Source organism: Poecile atricapillus, chromosome 1 (genome assembly GCF_030490865.1).
Source record: "Poecile atricapillus isolate bPoeAtr1 chromosome 1, bPoeAtr1.hap1, whole genome shotgun sequence".
Taxonomy (NCBI): Eukaryota; Metazoa; Chordata; class Aves; order Passeriformes; family Paridae; genus Poecile; species Poecile atricapillus.
The window spans coordinates 14,455,656-14,475,060 of NC_081249.1; the positions used below are offsets into that span (position 1 = coordinate 14,455,656).

A 19,405-nucleotide genomic window follows, 5' to 3' on the forward strand; every position below is an offset into this window, starting at 1 on the left:
TTCCAGCTGGGGCAGGGGGAGGGCTCTTGCTGTTGTCTGTGTGCTACTGTACATCTCTTGTGTGCATTACAAAAGATGGCATTATGATATCTCATCGTATTTAAAGCAAATTGAATAAATCAGCTTATTATCTTGCTGCAGCCCTGTCAGAAATTATTTTTAGCAGCGAGACAGAAGATAGGTTTCTTTGTTTTACAAAGTTTCGCTTCAAAACACTCATTTATTTCACTGCAGTAGTCCTGTATTTCACAAGTAGTCCTGCTCATGAGTACTTTCACTGCAAATTGAGGGAATTTGCAACGGAAGGCTGCCATAAACCAGCTCCAAATGAAACTAACGTTGCCATTGCTTTCTAAGTTTGGCTCAGCATGCAGCCCATAAAAGGTAAAAGGTAAGGTGTGGGGAGGCCAAAAAGACACCGGGGAATACAGGCTGCGTGTCATGCCAGAGACATGAAATCCTGCTGTGGAAATGAGGGTGAAGTGGGATTTTTTCAAGTTTGCAGAACTGATTGGAATACCAAAAATACCTTAATACAATCAGTGCAGCACTCTTGACTCTCTCCCTGAGACCCATGGTGGAAGAACGAAGAAATTTATAAAAATTAACTAATCACTTCTGCAATGGATGCTTTTGTAATCTAAGGTTTATTTCTCTGTGATTGATGGTCAGTATTCCTCTGTAAGGAAATTCAGGGAAGGGAGGAAAGGGGAAAGAGCCAGAGATCTATTTTTACTCAGTAGTGTGCTGTTGTCCTGATTTCTCTGGCGGTAATGAGGACAGCACGGGCTGGTAGGAAAATCACCTCCTCCAAAAGCAGTCCTACACAATTGTATCATGCATCCGTCTTTAGGAACCGGTGTCTGATTGCAGTAATTTCGAGCCCTGACTGCTTGTGAACCCAGAGCACCTCGCTGAGGAGCACTGATGCTGTGCTTCTTTTAAAGCTGAGCTTCAGGGTAAATCCTTGCCATTTATCTCTAAGTGGCCCAAGCGGTGTGTATGGGTGTTTTTGGAATGCACAGGCATGCAAGATGAAGTACATCTTAGCAAGAATTTCTTTGTGACAGTGTTTGGGAAGTAGATCCACTGTGTTTCAGAATGTTTAATGTTATTTTCCTGTGCTTTTGTTTCCATTTTTCATTCTGATTAGAAAGACGAAAAGTTGATTAAAAAATTAATTAAACATTCTGTATTATGACTCCTATCTTCCAAGTCAGTTGAGGGATTGTTTTGTTTTTATTTTGGAATACAGTCACTGATCAACAGAACAGTTATTTATATGCCTAAAAAAGATTTTCAAAAATAAAGGAAACAGAGTGTAGTAAATCTTTTTGAGTCTTTGAAATCTGTTTGAATTTTATCATGAATGTCAGTGGCTGAGATTGCATCCCCTAAAGTGAATTCTGAAGTTTTTTAAACTCCCTTTTATTTTAAGATTGTATATATAAAACCACAATATAAAACTCATTAAAAGAATGCTGGTTTTATTTTGCACAGTGGGTTTTTTCTAATTTATTAATTTAGTGGAAGCAATTTAAACCCAAAGCAATTTATGAACATGATTGTCCTCTGACTGAATGCTGTGTTGGACAGCACTTTTTGCAGCTGAGATGTGACCAGAGGGAGACCTCTAATGGCAGGTCATTTGTACTTTTCATTCTGCTCAGCATCATACACAGATTTAAAACTGATGTGAGAATATGCAGGAGGAAGTCTTCTAGTCAGTCCCAGCAATACAACTTCAAGCTGATATTGCTGATATTCCAAGTTGAAGCCAACCTACAACTTATCTATATGTTTTTTTGGGGACTGCCTCATGTGGCAGTTACAATCTTTGGGGTACCCAAGTCTTTGACACACTTTTAATTTCTCAGTGTATTTCTACTGTTCTTTCCTATGTCATCTAGTTCTGTTCTCATTACTTCCCTTCTTATCTAAAATTAAATACAGTATCAGAAATGTGCTGTAGTTTGGTGGTGATCAGTGACTTCTCTGGTGGATTAATATCTCAGCTTTTAGAATTGCTACCTTACTTTATATTATAATATTTAAATAACAAGACTTTGATGAAAGCATAGTTCAGTTAAAATCTAACTTCTCAGTGAGAGAATGAAAGGCTGAGATGGTATTTCAAATAATCTGCTAATACAATTTCTTCCTTTTTACTTTGGTGTATTTCCTTTTGCTATTCTATATTAATATTGTATCAGTCCGTATTTCTCCACCCGCATAAAATTATATAGAAAAAAAATATTGGTTTTGATCTTATTGATAAAGAAAATTGATGAACCTATATGATCTAAAACTTTGAAGGGAGGCTACTTTATGAACTAGCAATTGTTAAGGAGAGCTTTTCTCTTTGACCATGATAATCTCTTTCAGTCCACAGGCATGAAAGGTTTGCAAGGATTTGCAAGTCAGAAAATGGTTATGTCTGCATTTATTGATATTTTCTAACATGTTACGTTTTATATGGGAGAAGGCTTAAACTGAAAGTTCTAATAATTCCCACATTCATACGGTGACAGGACTAATCATACAGTGTTTATCCTCAAAAGCTTCCCTTAATTCTTACTCATTTTACAGTGCTTTTAAAGTTGAGAGATTCTTTATCTCTACTCATTATTGTTTTTAATGTGAAAGAGATAGCTTCATTTGTGGCTATGAAAGATTAATTGGTGAAGCTCAGGTGTTCTGTCTCCCTCTGATATCAGAAGGAATAACTAAGCAACTTGGAAACAGAGATGGAAACAGGAGCTGGGCAGATGAAATGGATGCCTGTCAAGAGGCAGCATGGGTTAAGTTCTAGCTTATCTTCCATAGCTATCAGAATGTCAGAGCCTGTAACACTTTCCAATTTTGCTTGCAGGGATAAGCCTCTGTCGTAAAAATGTCAAAACAACCAGCATCACATGTCAAAGCCATTCAGGTAAGAGATAGCATTTATGTTTTTAATATAATAAAATAATAAATCTCAACCTCCATTGCTTGGCAGACTGCATTTTACTCAGACAAAGCACCATAGGAGTCCTAGACGGAGTTATTCTGTTAAAGTGAAAAGCTTAGTAGATATGAAAGCACTGAAAAAGTGTGACCTGGAGATCATCTTTTGATCTGAGCTGACAAAAAAAACTGGATCAGATAGGTTCGTTAATCACTTGTTTGCATGGTCTTTGCAGTGTTAGGTTATGCCTATTGGAGGATCGTCTAAGCAAAACATGGTAATGCATCTGCATAACTGTTAGGTTAAGTAAAAATAATTCCTGCAACCATTAGATATTCCACAAAGCCAATATAATGCTGGGGGATTTATAGGCTATAAAGATAGCATGGGTATTGTGAAGTTTTTCATGTCTGCATTCCTTAAGGAGAAAAACCCTCAGCTTCAAATAATTGTTTAAGAAGCATTTTATTTAGAAGCCAAAGGAAAATGAGAGAAATGTTGATTTTTTAATTTGAAAGATTCTTGTCTGCCACATACCTCTTCAATGGTATATGCTTACAAGGATGAAGCTGATTGTTGCATACTTGGAAAAGAAACAGCTGGAGAATTATCCCAACATCATTATGAAGTAATGCCATGAAGAGTGTGTTAGTTCATGTTATCAGTGGTTCTTGTCAAAAGGTGAAAATATCTTCTGTATTGAAGAATCTTACAGAATTCTCATGTATTTTGCAAAATGCACTTCCAATAAAATTTTATTGAGTTCAAGTTTCCTTACCTAGGAAACACAAAATGGAATTTCTTAAGTCCTCTTTGATCTCTGTTTTCTTGAGATAATACTAATGCAATGGATTGGAGTATCAAGATTAATTACTGAGGGGCTAGGCAGCATACTGAAGATGCAAGGCACTGTGAAAATGCAGATTCTCTTTATCATCATCATCATCATCATCAATTCTACTGAAACAGGCATGCAAACTACTGTAATTCTTTTGAAATTAGAAAAAAATGCCATTTTGCCGGCATTTTGATTTCACTCAGTTCAAATTTTCATCTCTCTTTTACAGTGACTATAGAAATATTTGTAGGATTAATGAAAAAATATAGATATTTAATAGCTGAAAAGTATTTATTTACAATTTACATTTAAACTCCATAGGCACATACAAACATTTTTAAAGAATTTTTTGGTTTACATTTTTTCTTTAAGATGTAATGATAGGCTGCATTTTATTTCTAGGATGACTTCCAACTTCTAAATGTAAACAATGCCCTAGGTTGTTAATTTAAAAAATACATTAAATTTAAGCACCAAGTTTAATATTTTAAGAAACTTTAATTTTTGCAAAGGTAATTTGAATTGTGAGAAAAATTACAGCAAAAATTAAAAATATATCTATTAAGCATTGTGTCAAAGGTGGTTCTAGTAGGGAGACTTGCACTTCAGTTGATGCTTATTATGCTTTGAGCATAAGAACTATGACTCAAAATGTCACATTACTTTTATACATTGTGATTCATATATTATGATCCTTTGCTATTGTGTGCTGGTATAATAGGACTGACGTGCCCTGGGGAATGTACATCATGCTGCAGCAATGGGAATGTTATGGCACCTCACTAACTGAAGTGTTTCATGGTGTTCTGTGTCTGAAACGGCTTTTTTTTTTTCTGAATGTACTAGATACAGACAAAAATGTTCACTTCCCAATAGCTGCTAACATCTGCTAAATACAGATGTGAGTGTTAAAGGCAGAAACTGGTTCCCAAGAGTAGTTTGGGACAACAGACGACCAAATTACATTAATTTCTGGAAACAATTGCTGACCTCCCCTTCTCAGTGTGTAAAAGGCTGTGAACAGCTCTGGCTGAAAATTATTCTAGCTTTAAACACTCTTGGCTTTCCCCAGACGTAAGGGGGAGGAAGTTTTTAGGGTTTTGTTGTTTGTTTGTTTTTGTTGTCTGTTTCTGGATTCCCTTCCCTTCCCTTCCCTTCCCTTCCCTTCCCTTCCCTTCCCTTCCCTTCCCTTCCCTTCCCTTCCCTTCCCTTCCCTTCCCTTCCCTTCCCTTCCCTTCCCTTCCCTTCCCTTCCCTTCCCTTCCCTTCCCTTCCCTTCCCTTCCCTTCCCTTCCCTTCCCTTCCCTTCCCTTCCCTTCCCTTCCCTTCCCTTCCCTTCCCTTCCCTTCCCTTCCCTTCCCTTCCCTTCCCTTCCCTTCCCTTCCCTTCCCTTCCCTTCCCTTCCCTTCCCTTCCCTTCCCTTCCCTTCCCTTCCCTCTCTTTCTCTCTCTCTGTTTTTGTTTTTTTAAATTAAATATATTTTTACAAAAGTATCTTTCCAGAGTACTCAATCATCCATCTGGACAGCCAGCAATGGCTGTGGTGCTGTGTAGGACTTACCCGCAACAGTCCTTAACTCATGCACAGCTATATCAGTTGTATCCTAGCCTTAATACCCTCTCTCTATTAAACAGAAAGACCGATAGTGGTTTGAGTCAAACCAGCAATACATTAGTATGTCATTTTTACAGGTGCTTTTCCTTTGGTCTGTTCAGAAGGTCCCTGGTAGAGTACATCAGTGCACATACCTTTGTATCATTGTATGAAAAACTGCAATAACACACAGTATGGGAGGCTGTTCGAACAAAGGAAGAGACAAACTCAGTAGTTTTCAGAATTATTTTGGTTAAACTTAACAATCACACCTAGAAAGCCTGTCTAAAGCAATTGTAGTTTAGGATTTCCAGAGTCTGGAACCAAAAACTTCCTATTTAGCATTTTACTGGATGGAGGTCCCCTAGGGTCATATCTCCATCTCAGCTTACAGGTGACAAAAGCCATAAAACATATTTTTAAAACAAAATTGTGAACTTGTGCTGATCACAGCACAAGCCCTTGCAGACTGTGCTGTGTATAGAATTTGGCCCTCCCGTTACACAGCTGCTCATCTGTGAGACAGGACCAGCATTGGATTAAGAGGCATTTACAGCTCAGGACTTTGGTACCTATGGTCAGGAATTGTTTGTAAATGTTATATTTTCATTTCATAGAGGAAATATTTTAATTCACAGTATGTGTTATCAGATGCAGGCAGTTTTAAACTATATCTTAAAGGATGCTCATTTTACCATATTTTTATGTCATGACTTCATACTTCTTGCCCGAACTCTGACGTGAATGTCCCTACTGCAGATAAAAAAAGTACAAAGTGTTTTTGTGTGACACAGATTACCGGGAAAGTGCTGAAGCAGACCAAAGAGTGGTTTATTGAATTTAATTAGCAGCCTGGGACTTAGTGGTTCGTTTTTGCTTTCTGAACCACTTTTAGTCACAGTTGGTCTGTCAATTACAGTGGGAATTGCAAGGGCTGTAGTGTTCCCTGGGAGACTGGCTTCTGCTTTGGCTGCCTCCAAGGGGAAGGAATGTCCAAGTTCAGGATGTGCACCACTAGGAGAGATATTTCTTAAAGTTTCAACTCTGCAAACTTGTATGACCATGCTAGCTGTAATTTGCAGAGAAGTTTCCCATTCCAAAAATCGAAGCTGTCTGGAGATACCAGAGCTTGGTGGGGCAGTTACTTAAAATTAGAAATGGCAAAGCTGGGGTTTTTCCACATATAAATTAAATAATGAGTTAGGAACTGTGAGGTTGAAAATGCCCTGTCTCCTGGGAACTTAAAAAGTGCAGGTGAAAAGTTTCACAATATCTAAACTAATACCCAGTGAAAAAGCTTTATGAAACAAATACCTGGTTGTCTGTGACCCTGCAGATATTTGTCAGCCCCACTGAAATTACAGCATAAGTAAGATAATGGGAAACAGGTAAGTAGAATACAGGGAAAAGCATTAACTTCTTGGCAGATGGATTCATTAATTTGCTCATCATTTGATTACAGCTGTCAGAACAGTTGTTATTAAAAACTGTGGGCTGTTTTCCTGTTGTTGCCTAGGTGGGGCACGATCTGCAAGACCATAACTTGAGCAGAAGGATGGGATTATTTGTCTTCATTTAGTGCAGATCAGTCAGATGGTAAAGGACAAGAGCAGAGCTCGCTGTTAGAAGGTTTTCTGCTTCCGCTCCGTAACATTACCGATTCACCCCCTGGTTTTACCAGTGGGAGTCATGATATTTTGATGACATTTCCTAGGAGCAGCTTCTCTTCTGAGATCACGAGATAAGAATAAGTATAAATTGTGCATTTAGTTGATCATGCCATTTGACTTTTAAAACAATCTTGGCTGGGTTACATTGGGAAATGGATACTTTTCAGCTGCTCTTTCCTAAGCAGTGTTTTGTACCATTCTATTCCCCAAAATATTTAAGATATCAGCCCTAATTATGTTATGGCCACTGGCTTTCTGCCCCAGATAAAAGATGAATTGTGTGGGTATCATTCTGGAGGGACTTTGCAGAAGCCGGGGCTGGAGATGGTTCAAGTATTTGCAGTTTGTAGCAACAGTGAGTAAATTTTGTTGGTAAAATCACATTCAGTGATTGGTTGTTATTGAAGGATTTGTATGTTTTACACTTAAATTGGCTTTTGGCACTCACTTTCTGTTTGACCAAACTGAAACAGACCCAGGTGCCTAAAGACACTTTAGTGTCCAGTACTCATTTGTTTATGTCCAATGAAATCAGGAAGCGTTAGTCTAAAATGCAGAACTTCAAAAGCTTTCTAGTTTGTTTTTTCACTTTTCTTTAAAATGGAGATGAGAACACATCGAGTGGTGTGATGTTGCATTGAAAGCATAAGTGCTTGGAAACCATGATAATGTCTATATGCTTGTCCCACTCCTTTTGAATTTTGCCATTTGCCAACTGGATCTTTATTTATCAGTCACTATTATGTGCATCTCAATTTCCTTCTCACAGGCTAATATTAACATCCCAATGGGAGCATTTCGACCTGGTGCAGGCCACCCTCATAAAAGAAAAGAATTTACACCTGAAGAAGTGGAAGAGGTAAGCAAAAAAAGGTTTTTTGATTTTTTTTTTCCTGAGGAGAATCCCTCCCATAAAATAGAAAAAAAAACTTTAAAGTGACCTTAGAACTCTGCATACCAATCTTAGGTACCACAGTTGAACACTGATATTCATGGAAATAAATGGCCACTTGCTAACACTTCACGTATAAATAGTTCTGCTTTTGGTGCCAAAGCACCTATAGGAATATAAATGTTTACGTGTGGAGCTCTGCTTCCCCAGTGGGATGATATCTGCTGTCAGGAGAGAAAGCCAGGATTTCACCAGCAGTATTTGTCTAGATGGGAGCTGATGAGATACCACAGGAAAAGTTATAGCAAGGCTTTGCAAGACTTTACTGCTACCTGTCGCCCTGTGGTGTGATTTATTGTTACAGCTTAACAGTATTGGAACAGGTTTTTAAACACAACACTTTTTGGAAGGTTCATCAACAAGAAAAAATTGAATATGAAGACATTTCTAAATTAAACAGAAATTCCAAACTCATTTACCTACCCAGGGGTGAAAATACTCCATTTTAGACTGAATTCTGTGTTTTCATGCTTGTCTTTTACAGGAAGTGTTTAACGCTGAGTTTTGAATATAAAATCCAATTTATACCTTAACTAATATTGATGACAAAGGTTATTTCTGAATTATATTAAAACATCTTATTTACCATTAACTTCAATAATAAATGAGACCCTAACACCAGCAGTGCGAGAAAAGGTAGTGGTAGATACTCAAGCAAGATAAAAAAGATGGGTGCTGCTTTCCTGGCCAGTTTACTTAGTTTAGATTCATAATCCCCTCATGAGAACTCATCCTGCTGGGCCAGAGCTCCCACTGGTCCTCACAGCTGAGGGCAGAAAAGGCTGTGTATGAGCCAATTCTTCCTTTTCTGTCTCAGATTTTTTTTTTTTCCTGAATTTTGGCATATTTTGATATAAACAGTGCTCTGTTTACAGAGAACTTTCCTGAAGTAATCAAATCTAGGCTGACTTGGCTCTTAAGAAGATTTAAAAAACAGACATACAAAATGACCTTGAACATATATTGTGGCTTTTTCCCTTGGAAAGAAATCAAAGCATATTCTCTCTGCAGTAATTAAACTGGTGAAGGAGTGCATGTTATTAAGCAGAAACTAATATAGCATGTGTGAATTCTAGTAGTGTTTGAGAAATAAAATAAATGACTGGTGCTGATAATTACATTGGTTTGGGTAATTGAATGTTGCTTTGTTTCTCAGCTACATGAATACTCTATATGAAACAGACATTATGGAAGTTCTTGGCACAGGTTTTATGGCCAATACTCAAACAACCAATGGGATTAAACACTACAGAAACAGATCTTGTTATAGGAATAGAATAAAAATGCTACCAGGGAACTTTTCATTTCTATTTTCTCATCTTGTTAAGTTTTGCCCTAAGTTTTGCCATACAGCTCATGATTTTTCAGAGCAGTTTTAGATTAATACAACTTTTGTTAACAGTGCATAATCACTGCTAACACTGCATTTTCCACTGTATTTTTAAGCCTGGACATAGAAGATGAGGGGAATATGGATCTTACTCAAAGGGGTGGTGGAGTCAGATAGGAATGTATATTTTTGAAGGTCAGTGGAGCAGACATGTTAACATGAAAAGAAATGGAGGGTGGGAATTACAGGAAAGAACTTTTCGTCAGTCAGAGCATTCCCATGCTTGTATTTTTCAACCTTTATTGTATATCTAAGTCACTCTGCAAGCTTCCTTCCATAAAACTGAAGGCCATAGCCTAATCTCAGCTGTGTGTTGCACGTGGAGTGGGTGATACAGGGAGCAGTGAGGTCATAAATAGCAAACATCTGAGGCTGGAAGAGAAAACTGACAGCAATTTACTGAGCACAAAGTCTCCAAAATGTGGGCAAAACTCGCACCACTTATTCTACAAGAGGAATGATATTGCACATGACTTGAAATGGTATTTTTTATACAGTTTCTGCTATGTACTAAGAAATACTACAGGGTTCAGGGAGTGCTTGTTTCCCCTGATTATTCAGATTAGCTAGGAAAACTGTCAAAGGAAACAATACAAGCTCATGGCATCTTTGACTACTGATACAATTTTATGCATCCTTCCAAACAGCTTCTGTACCAATTTACTTACTCTCTTGCTGTGCTTTACTACTGTTTCAGGATGTTAGATCATTAAACCAGGTATCAGGCAGTGCATACAGTACCTGGGGCTGAATTATTGGCTTGGATTTGAAATGATCCTGCAAAAACAATAGTAAAATACTATTATTATTATTATCTCATATTAATATTGTATTGGCTAAAATGTGAGAGAAGATAATACAAGTCTACTGAGCCAATATATGTAGTTATCACTTCTGGTTTTTTATATCTGGTGATCTTAAGAAAGTCCTTAAAGATTAGATAGGAAGACAATGCCAGAAATTGACAGTTTTCTGTCAATACCTTGTTTGTTTGCTACTTGACACTGCAAAGTCTTCTTCCTGATTAGCATGTAGTCCATTAGTCAACAGAGAAAAACTGAGGAGTTTACTGGCCAATAATATTTGACAAGTAATGTTGGAATTTTAAAAATTAAGTTAAATATTAAGAATGGACTGTTGACAGTTAATACACCTTTTCAAAAAGGGTGGCTAATAAATCTAAATAATGACTGAACTCTAAAAAGCCCATCACAAGAAGACGTTTACAGAGTAATCTAAAATGAAAAAATAATTTCATCATGGAATTATTTGTAGTAAACTATGAATTAATCTGTAAATGTACTTGATTCCTCCTTTATGCCATTATTATAAAATACACAACAGGCTGGAACAACAGTAAACTCGTGTCTGGAAATCTACTCCTTCAAAACATTACCCAGTCTAGAGTAGAAATGGTCTAAAATACCTGCTCTACTCACCTAGAAGCAATAGTACAGCTGAGGAGGTACCACCATTGGGAAATGAGCTGAGTTGCTTGCTATTGGGTAATTGCTGTGATTTAACTGACACTTTTACAGTGTCAGCAAAATAGCCAAGCAGCACTACCCTGATTCAAACATAAAACAACAAAAACCCTTCTGGTCTTGCAACTGAGGTTATGAAAAGTTAAATTTCAACTCATGGTGATCTTGCATGGAGCCTTTGGAGTCCATAACCTACTATCATGGCTCTTACCCGTAGCTACAGAAGTGCACAATGATGTTCCTCTCCAAGTGTCTGGCAACTGTGAAACTCTGAAAGGAATTAAATTAAAAATAAATAATTGTAAACATTATAAAAAAAAATTATACTTTTTTGTCATCTTAAATATGAATGACTTGGAGTTGCTTTTGATTCTTCAGTCAGTTATTTTCTACTAATTGCCTGGCACTGCAAATTCTTATCCATCTAATCCTCATTCCTCTACATGAGCATCCTCTATTCTTTTTAGAATGTTTTTAGACATTTTAGACAACAACCTACAAAATAACCTATCTCTTCATGCCTCTACCCCATTTTCCAATGGGGTTTGCTTTAGTATAAAAACATAATTTCATGTTTTTCAAATAACTGATCTATGCTCATGGGCAAGAGATTGCTATTGCAGCAGGAAGGTCACTGGTGTCCTTTCATGCAGAATGTTCCTGCTTCAACAGAGGAGAAAGAGAAGAAGCTGTTCCCAGGAGCTAAGAAACTTCCAGGTCCTGCTGTCAACTTGTCAGAGATTCAGAACATAAAGAGTGAGCTGAAATATGTCCCCAAAGCTGAACAATAGCTGGAAGAAGCAGGTGAGTAAAAGACAGGTTCTCTGCATGGCTCTAGGAGAAGCAGGCTGTTCCAGAAACCTCTTTAAGTAAAAAGATGGCTCTCAGTTGCTTCAGTGGACCTGGAGTTGTACCCCATCATTCAAAGAAAAAATATTAGATGTCATAATTGGGATTTTTTGTTATTTCAAATATAGAACATATTGGAGACTATATCCAATGATATATGGCACCCATCAACCAGCCTGAAGTAGTCTGTTCAGCATATTAAGAATTCAGTGTATTTGGAATATCGAAGCCACCTTAAAAATAACATGTTGCCTCATAAGCAAAATTTCCTGGTTTGTAAAATATAGAACTTGTATTTTTATAATCTAACTACAAGTGAATGTTTTACAATGCAAATACATTTATTGCAGTGATGGACATGTAGGTCAGTATTTTTAAAAAGCTCCTTTGGAACATAAACTATTTGATATTAATTTATTTATGTAATTCAAAGTTGACACGCTAATGGTTCCATGTATTTGATCACTCAAACATACTCAGTGCTATTTGTGGCACTCAAGGACTTGCTGTAGTCCAGCACAGGAAGGACATGGACGTGTTGGAGTGGATCCAGAGGAGGGTCACAAAGGTGAAGAGAGGGCAGGAGCATCTCTATGAAAGACAGTCTGAGAGAGTGAGGGTGTTCTTCCTAGAGGAGGCTCTGGGAGCCAGAGGCCACCTCCCTGTGGCCTCTCAGTACTTAAAAAGGGCTTATAAGAAAAGATGGGGACAGAATTTCTAGTAGGTCTTGTTGTCATAGGATAATGAGTAATGGTTTTAAACTTGAGGATGTTAGATTCAGCCTAGATATAAGGAAGAACTTTTTTACAGTGAGGGTGGTGAAACACTGAACCAGGTTGCCCAAAGAGATGGTAAATGCCCCATCCCTGTAAGCATTGAAAGTCAGGCTGGATGAGGCTCTGAGCAATCTGGTCTAGTAGAAAACCACTCTGCTTGTTGCAGAGGGATTGGACTAGATGACCTTTAAAGATCCCTTCCAGCCCAAACCACTCTATGATTCTATGATCATTTTATTTGAAAGGAAATATTCAGCACTTCAGTGACAACTTCAGAATAATTTAGATTTGATTTCAAACAAGACCCATAAACCTCTGTCATTCTACATTCTGAACCTTATATAAATTAATGATAATTTCTGTCCATTAAATTATCCTCTGATTTCCTTTGAAAAGCCTGAGTCAGTAAAGACACATCAGGCAATTTGAATGAAAACTCGGATGTACAGAGAAGTTTTAATACAAAAAAAACCCCCACCCTGGCTACAGTAAGAAAAAGATAGTCATGTCACATAATATTTACCTGAATTGTTAGTTGTGGATACTGATTGATAAATCCTTTTTATCCAGAAGAGAGGCAGAGAAGTTGAGCAGGAGAAAATCATCTGGAATTTACGGCACAGAAACATAAATTGAAGAGCAGAGGAAAACAGAAAGCAGTGCAAAGGGGTTCTGGGAATGCAGAATTGCTAAGAACCAGGAATCTTAAAAGAAATGGTGTATAATTTGAGTGAATTACCCCAGTGTACACTGCATCATTAACTTATTTTTTGTGTACAGCATAAATACGCCATTTGGAAGGAAAGAGTGTTGAGTCTTTTCTTGCTTTTACCCTGCTGTGTCATAATGGTCCTGATATTTTAAAGATGCAACAGAGTCTTTCTCTTCAGGAAACTTGGTAGAAAAAATAACATTTTGTAAATGCAACATTTTAGTCATTTCACTAAAGCACTGCCCAGAGAAATATGAATTTTTAATGTGAGGCTTTAAAGAGATTTTTTCCTGTAAGAGATATTTCGATGTGAATTTATCCCCATATTTATTCTCAGATGATTGCTATTTTTAACATTTAGAAGTTTTTTAGTAATTACCTTACTGAGAATCTGACAGAAACATCTAAAGCATGCTCAGATGTTCACTCTAAAGTCTTCTACAGAAAGGTCAGCAAAGTAAAGGGCATCTTGAAAGCAGTGATGTTATTATGAAGTAATTTTGCCTCTGTCCTTCTTTTGATGTATTGGTTATCAGGTTCTGACAGTGATACAGATTTCTAGATATTGGGTAGTGCAGTCACAAGTCATATCCGAAAACTTAGCTTCTACAGGAGCTGCAGGTACAGTACTCACTGGAGCCTGTGAGTTTGGATGTTGAAGAACTAAGCAGAACTAAGCATGTGCATGAATTCCACATGACATTGAGATGCAACTTAATCACACGCCACATCCAGTAGCCTTGAATGATACTAAATGTCCTATAAGAGGACATTCATCAGATCCTGTGTTTAAGTCGTGGCCTGCAGCCTTGTATAAAATGTGATATTGTCAGAGAGCTGTTTTATGGTTGATCACGCAAATCCAGAGAAGATGATCTCAGTCTGCAAGAAGTTCTCACTCACATCTGCCTGATACTTAGCTCCATCTACAAGAAGAGGTTAGAGATCATCCTTTGGATGTGATGATCTCAAAAGAATGGTGAACTGACTGGTCAATAGAATATGCCTGTGCTGAGTGTGTATGATAGAAGAGGGTGTTTGGTTTTCACAGTTTGGAGATTAATTCTCTCTTACATCAGTACTATCATCTTCTCAGATATTTGCTACTGAGGGAATTCCCTTTGATATTATTTTTTCCTTTCTTGTGGTACTCAGTAGGAAACACCTACTTGAAACAGTTAGAATAGCTCTGAATACTCTGGATAATTTCCATTATTTTGTGATCCCATAATATGATACAATAAAAAATATCAAAAGTACACTTTAACATGTCACAAATATAAAAGCTTTTACAACCACAGCAGTTATTTCGAACTTTACCTCCTGTATTGTCATATTTCATGGTTAGTTTCAGTAAATTGCAAGCTAACGTGATTAATTTTGTTTTAATTTTGATCCATGTTTTCTTGCTCAGTTTAGCATGCAAACCCAGCAGCAAAAATAAGAAACCTGCAAAGCAGTAGGTTGGTTCATTATTTGCAAACCCATTCCTACATAATTTGCACTTTAGAGTAACTTCTGTTAGATATCTTGGGTCTTGCTCTTCACCAAATTAGGAAACATGAATAGACTTGCTAAGATCATAGTTGTGAGTATAACAGTTTGTGGGAGGAATGTAATTAGGGAGGTGTCATGAAGCTGGATCCACTGAAGGTCATCAAGTGCTCCTCAGTTAAGATATTCCTGTAGTCATCCCTTATGGGGATCTGGTCTATCATCCATAATTAGCTAATTAGCATACCCTACTTTGTAATAAAGATTTTTTTTCTTCCACACCTGTAGATGATGTGTTAGATGTAGCTAGTTTTAATATAAAATGTGAGTTATGATTCATTCCCCTTTTCTCCATCTAAAATATTTTTTTTCTGCTCCCTTCACACCTGGACATTTCTACATGCACAGCAGTGAAGCATATGCAAAATAAAATAGTAGCAAAATATCATGCACTAAAAACATATGCCCTATTGAATAAGTAATGGTAGGAAGCATTTAGTTGGTGGCAAATGGAGCCTGCTGTGGCTGAGATTTATTGCCAACTGTTGTGGTATCTCATGGGCTAATTAGTATGGTGGTTGTACTTGAAAATGGGCCTGAGCACAAACTGGCATTTCACCTGGGAATATAGATAATGGCAGTTACATATGCAAATCATGTTTATTCTTCATTCTGTATCCCTTCAACTTTTGTGTCCTGAGGTGTGGAGGGCTGTGTAACAAATCTTTTTATGGTGAAGGGCCATGGAGTCTGTGGACATTGGTTTCAGAGGACCTAAACCTTCAGCTAAACTGGTCTAGCCCTTTCCTCTTGATGAAGACGTAGTGGAAGAACTTCTCAAAAGGCAAAAAGAGAAATTTACTGTCTTGAAGTTACAAAAGAGTCTGTCATGGACATAAGGACAGCACTGCCAGCACTGTGTTCTGGTTGTGTTTGGAGAATGGAATTGTCAGGGTCTCCATCACAATGTTGATGAGATGGTCTCTCACCATCTGATGCAGTACTTGCCAATAAATTGTTGTCTTTACCTGTAGCTCTACTGGGCAGGGTGGTGTGATTGCAGAAGATAGTTCTGTTGTCAGGTTACAGAAGCAAGGGAACTGCTTTTTGAAGGTTCAAGAACTAGGAAAAGCTTTCTAGGGCAGCTTAGCTTTTGCATTATGCAGAGAATACTGCCCCACATAAAATGAGAAATCTTTATCAGCAGAGCAGCCTCTGAGATTGGCATCACTTGGAGAAGAAGGAAAGGGAAAAAACCTCTACCGGAAGTCCCTTAGGGAATAAAGGTCTTATATCCATACACACAAGATGTTCCTTGGTGTTGCTATTAATTATTTACATAAAATTTTGTCGATTAGCCTAGGGTAAAAGTGCACATTATAACTTGGCCCACTAAAGATTTAATTACAGTTTCCTGTTATATGTTCTCTTAAGCTGCCCCTCAGTTAACAGCAGCCATTTACCTCTCCTGGTGTCCCTGCTCTGACACACAGTTTAGTGTTTGCATCTTATTCCTCTGCTCACATGGATCAGAGGGGTACAGTTAAACTGCAGTACAGTTACAAGCAAGGTTATTGCTTTTTTCTCCAGAAACACAACTGTGCTTTGCTAGTAGAGGAACTCTGACATGCTGTGAGCTCTTGAAAGAACACTGCAGTTTTAGGAAAATGTGTTCATATGACTGAGTGCCAGCAGCCAAAGCTTGTGCAAGAGAAAGGAATCCTGCATCCAGAGGATACCGAGGTAGGTCAGGAGATAAAATCTCCTGGAGTGGGAACTATGACGCGAAGAAGGATGTGCATGAAGAATCTCTTCAGGACCCTCCTGCCAAAGTCAGAGGGATCATGGGGGGATCTCCTCAGTGTGCGTAAATGCCTAAAGGCAGGGTGCAAAGAGGACAGAGCCAGGCTCTTCTTGGTGGTGCCAGTGACTGGACATCCTCCACTACTACTCACTGTGTGGCCTCTGTTAATTTCAAAGTGCTTCTTGTCTTCTTCTATCTATGGTTTCCTATCATCCTGCTGTGTTGGATTCAGAACTTTCAGGCCAGCAGCACTCAAGGATTTCATGGCCAGCCATCAATTTTGTCAGGTCCCTTCTTCTTGTAAAATTGTCCTAAGAAACTAGGTAGTTGAAGGCTTGTAGGATTTTTAATAGCATATTTAAAGTTCCAGATTTTCTGAGTCTACTTAAGATGTGCTTTCAGACATTAAAATGGAAGAGCCGGAAGTTTCTTTTCAAAGAGAAAAATGAAATGTCCAGGACATCATTTAGTATCAGAGGAACCTTTGTAATATGTTATTCCTCAAGCAAAAAAAAAACAAACCAAATTTATTCAAGTTTTTGTTTCCCAGAGTTTGTGATCAGAAAAAATTTAGTTGTCATGGTTTAACCCCAGCCAGCCACCAGGTACCACACAGGCACAGCACTCACTCCCCCACCAGTGTTGGGAAGAGAATTGCAAAGGTAAAAGTGAGAAAATGCATGGGTTGAGATAAAAACAGTTTAATAGGTAAAGCAAAAGTCATTCAAGCAAGCAAAGGAAAACAAGGAATTAATTCACTGCTTCCCAAGGGCAGGCAGGAGTTCAGCCTTCTCCAGGAGAGCAGGGCCTCATGGCACATATCAGTGACTTGTGAAGACAAACACCACCACTCCAAACATCTCCTCTTCCTCCTTCTTCCCCCTGCTATAGGCAGATCATGATGCCATACGGTCTGCAATATCCCTTTGGACAATTGGGGTCACCTGTCCCAGCTGTGTCTCCTCCCAACCTTCCACACACTCCCAGGCCCTCACCAGCTTGGCTGTGGAAAAAGCAGAAAAAGCCTTGGCTCTCTGTAAGAACTGCTCAGCAATAACAAAAACATCTCTGTATTATCACCCCTGTGCTAGCATAAATCCAAAATTTAGCCCCATACCAGCCCCTGAGAAGAAAATTAACTCCACCCCAGCAAACCAGCACAATTTTCTCTAGTGCAGCCTGCAGCTGTCCATCCTGAGTTGAGTCTCTGCCCCAACACAGTGCTGTGGTAAGCCCCAGCACATCAGTCCTCTGCAAGTCAAGGAGAGATTTCCTTCCCATTCTCTAACTGAATTGTGGAAGGGAGAGGGGAGAACAGACTGGAGTTTGCTTTCTAGACGCCTAAGAAAGCTTGAAGGCATGTGCTAGGAGGTTAATTTTGCCAAGTAAAGAACAGGACATATTCTTATAAAGCACATATGCTTCTACATAAACTAGTTAGGAAAAGATTATGCTTTGTGATTTTGAAAACTGACTAATAACTTCAAAACAAACACTGAAGAATCAGAAAACATTTTGCTTCAAAGCAAACTACAAGAACAGATGCTTGTATTTTTTCAAAACAAAAAATATGAAAAAAAGGTCTTTTATTTCCAAACTGTATATTCAAGCAGAGTTTTTTTTAAAATCATTATTACTGGAAGAGACAAGCACAAAGTAATAACTTGAAGAAGTGTCTCCTAATTTTTAGAAGATGAGCATGTTACTTACTGCTCTATCTACACCATACACAAGAGAGTATGCAGACGTGTGGAGATGAACAGGCCTCTACGCACAGACAGGAGAAATGTCATTGAGCCTCTCCCTTTGAAACACTAATGCCCTTAAAGTAATAAAGTATTTTCAATGCTAACAATGGGGACCCACAAATCTCTGCTCTGTTCTCAAGTGAGAATCATTTCTGGAAGAAAGATCCAAGAGTTTTGTTTGAAAGCTGAAAATTTTCATAGGTCACTGTTATTTAATAACTGCTTCCCTGAGGTCATTCTGTTGATTACATCTGTTAGACTTGTATAAAATAACTCCTCTCTTTTCATTGGTGCTGTCCATGACAGGTATTCATAAAAAATAAACTTTACACTCCGTTGCCTGGGTGAGATGCAATTTCTGGGGTGACATCCCTCAAAAGAAGCTCAGAAAGGCAGGAGGCCTCCTGAAGATACCAGATGTTGAGGGATCAGTGAAGTGTGAAGAGTAAATACAGCCAAGCAGACTTTTTCTTGCTTATCTCTGCTAGATGTGTTAAGAGTTAGCCCATGAACTACAGCATCTAACAACAGTTACCACTGGAATGTACTCCTCTTGGAAATCTCAGAACAGGGTATCAGGAATCCCTAAAACTTCAGTTATTTGTTGGGTGAACAGGTTCAAGTTCAGAGAACTTGGAGAACAAGGAGAAGGTCTGTGACTTGAAAGACACCTATCCCAAGTCATATGCTTATAAATCCATGCAGAACTAGTTGTAACCAGGGAACTGTGGGCATTAGAAACTGGAAAGCAGGAAGAAGATCATACTGATAGCTGTTAGGGACGTATGAGTGAGATGAGAGCAGTGTTGTTCCTGGGAACTGTCCTGCCAGCATTAGGTATGCCTGGAGCAATCAGACACTGTAATGACAGAAATCACCAGAAACACAAAATAATAAGCAATTCCAGACATTCCCACCTTATACAGCTCAAAATGTGTTCAGCACAAGGTTTTCAAGTGCTACATCAGAGTGAAAAGGCTAACTGCTTTGGAATACATGAAGTGTGACTTCCCACGTTAGTAACAGCTCAGATAGTTTTATCAAATCTACATAAATTGTAGCCAATTAAGCTGACAGTATGATCTGAAATATCTCGGCTCTGATGTGATAATCAAATGAATTTTCTTCTAAATTTAGTGCCTCATCATT

General features: G+C 38.2%; 1 protein-coding gene across 4 annotated transcripts in view; it reads left to right on the forward strand.

Moving 5' to 3' along the window:
* SMPX (small muscle protein X-linked) overlaps nucleotides 1–19,405 on the forward strand; it is a 40,210-nt gene that overhangs the window by 818 nt on the left and 19,987 nt on the right. For 3 of the 4 annotated variants that reach the window (XM_058829222.1, XM_058829225.1, XM_058829223.1), the window contains exons 2-4: nucleotides 2,873–2,932; nucleotides 7,817–7,906; nucleotides 11,527–11,677. In XM_058829222.1, the coding sequence (XP_058685205.1) occupies nucleotides 2,894–2,932; nucleotides 7,817–7,906; nucleotides 11,527–11,664 (267 nt within the window). In that variant the 5' untranslated portion in view covers nucleotides 2,873–2,893 and the 3' untranslated portion in view covers nucleotides 11,665–11,677. Of the gene's footprint in view, nucleotides 1–2,872; nucleotides 2,933–7,816; nucleotides 7,907–11,526; nucleotides 11,678–13,068; nucleotides 13,309–19,405 lie in introns of those variants that run through there. The other variant, XM_058829224.1, reaches the window with a different exon arrangement.